The sequence below is a fragment of the Etheostoma spectabile genome, chromosome 8, assembly GCF_008692095.1.
Source record: "Etheostoma spectabile isolate EspeVRDwgs_2016 chromosome 8, UIUC_Espe_1.0, whole genome shotgun sequence".
In the NCBI taxonomy this organism is placed as follows: Eukaryota; Metazoa; Chordata; class Actinopteri; order Perciformes; family Percidae; genus Etheostoma; species Etheostoma spectabile.
This window is the reverse complement of record NC_045740.1, coordinates 19,015,833-19,016,957: the sequence shown is the minus strand read 5'-3', so window position 1 is coordinate 19,016,957 and position 1,125 is coordinate 19,015,833. Positions and strand designations below refer to the sequence as shown.

The window sequence follows — 1,125 nt, the reverse complement described above, 5'->3', positions numbered from 1 at the left end:
CCTGCTTTGGTCCTTACCCTGGACCTGCTTTGGTCCTTACCCTGGACCTGCTATGGTCCTGACCCTGGACCTGCTTTGATAAATGTAGCAGTGGACAAATGTCTCCTTCAGACTCCAGGGCATTGTCCTCAGAGGAAAAATGCAGAGACTAACAGTTGTCTCTCCTTCAGGGAGGACACACAGGGAAGGGATTTTAAAAGTCATACAACCTGAAAAGCATTGTGAATAATTAAATGAATAATAATAATAATAATACATAGAAGGATATATGAAATCATGCTTGAATGTAATTTTCCCATTACACTATAAAACACGGAAACACAAAAAAGAATAATAGTGAATAAATATCCTTTCAAATACCAAGTAAATCGGGTTTATGTTTATGTCCTGATGCCCTTAGCACTACAGGATGTAACACCTGTAATAAAGGCCTAAAATGCTCCAAAATGATCTCTAAAAAAGCCAGCGAACAGATGGCATAAACCGACGCTTCAGTACATCCTGGATTCATCTGGTTCTTCTTCTCTGGTTGCTGTGCAGCGCCGGCGTGGGCCGGACGGGCACGTACGTGGTCCTGGACAGCATGCTGAAGCAGATGAGAGACGAAAGCGCCGTCAACATCACGGGCTTCCTCAAACACATCCGCACGCAGAGGAACAACCTGGTTCAGACAAAGGTCAGAGGTCAACTTTCTGTCTGTCCACACACTGAGGGCTCCAGTTGAAAGTCAGCCGTCTGGCTAACACTGGCGCATTTACAGGAATGTTGATTAATGGGACGCCTGGTCCAGCATGTGCCCCATGTACAGAGCAGCTGCAGGTTCAACTCCAACCTACAGCCCTTTGCTGGATTCTCAGTTAAGGCCCCCGCCCTGTGGAACTCCCTCCCAGATCAGACCGGCAAGCTCCTTATCCTCTCTAAGTCCCTTTGTCAAAACGCGACATTATAAGAGCGCTTTTACAGGGTATGTGGCCTGAAGGATACTTTTATCTGTTTTAATCTATATTACACGTAATGTCATTATCTAAACCTGTATTTTAAATAGCTAATATTGTTCTATTATACTTATTCTCTTGTGTTGTTCCTTTTAAAAAAATTTAAATCACATATTCAGAAATTAATTGT

The 1,125-nt window shown here is 43.3% G+C and overlaps 1 protein-coding gene across 8 annotated transcripts in view; it reads left to right on the top strand.

The window, feature by feature from the left end:
• ptprz1a (protein tyrosine phosphatase receptor type Z1a) overlaps positions 1-1,125 on the top strand; it is a 168,935-nt gene that overhangs the window by 151,210 nt on the left and 16,600 nt on the right. For all 8 annotated transcript variants that reach the window (XM_032522882.1, XM_032522881.1, XM_032522880.1 and 5 more), the window contains one exon: positions 541-676. In XM_032522882.1, coding sequence (XP_032378773.1) covers positions 541-676 — 136 coding nt within the window. The remainder of the gene's footprint in view (positions 1-540; positions 677-1,125) is intronic.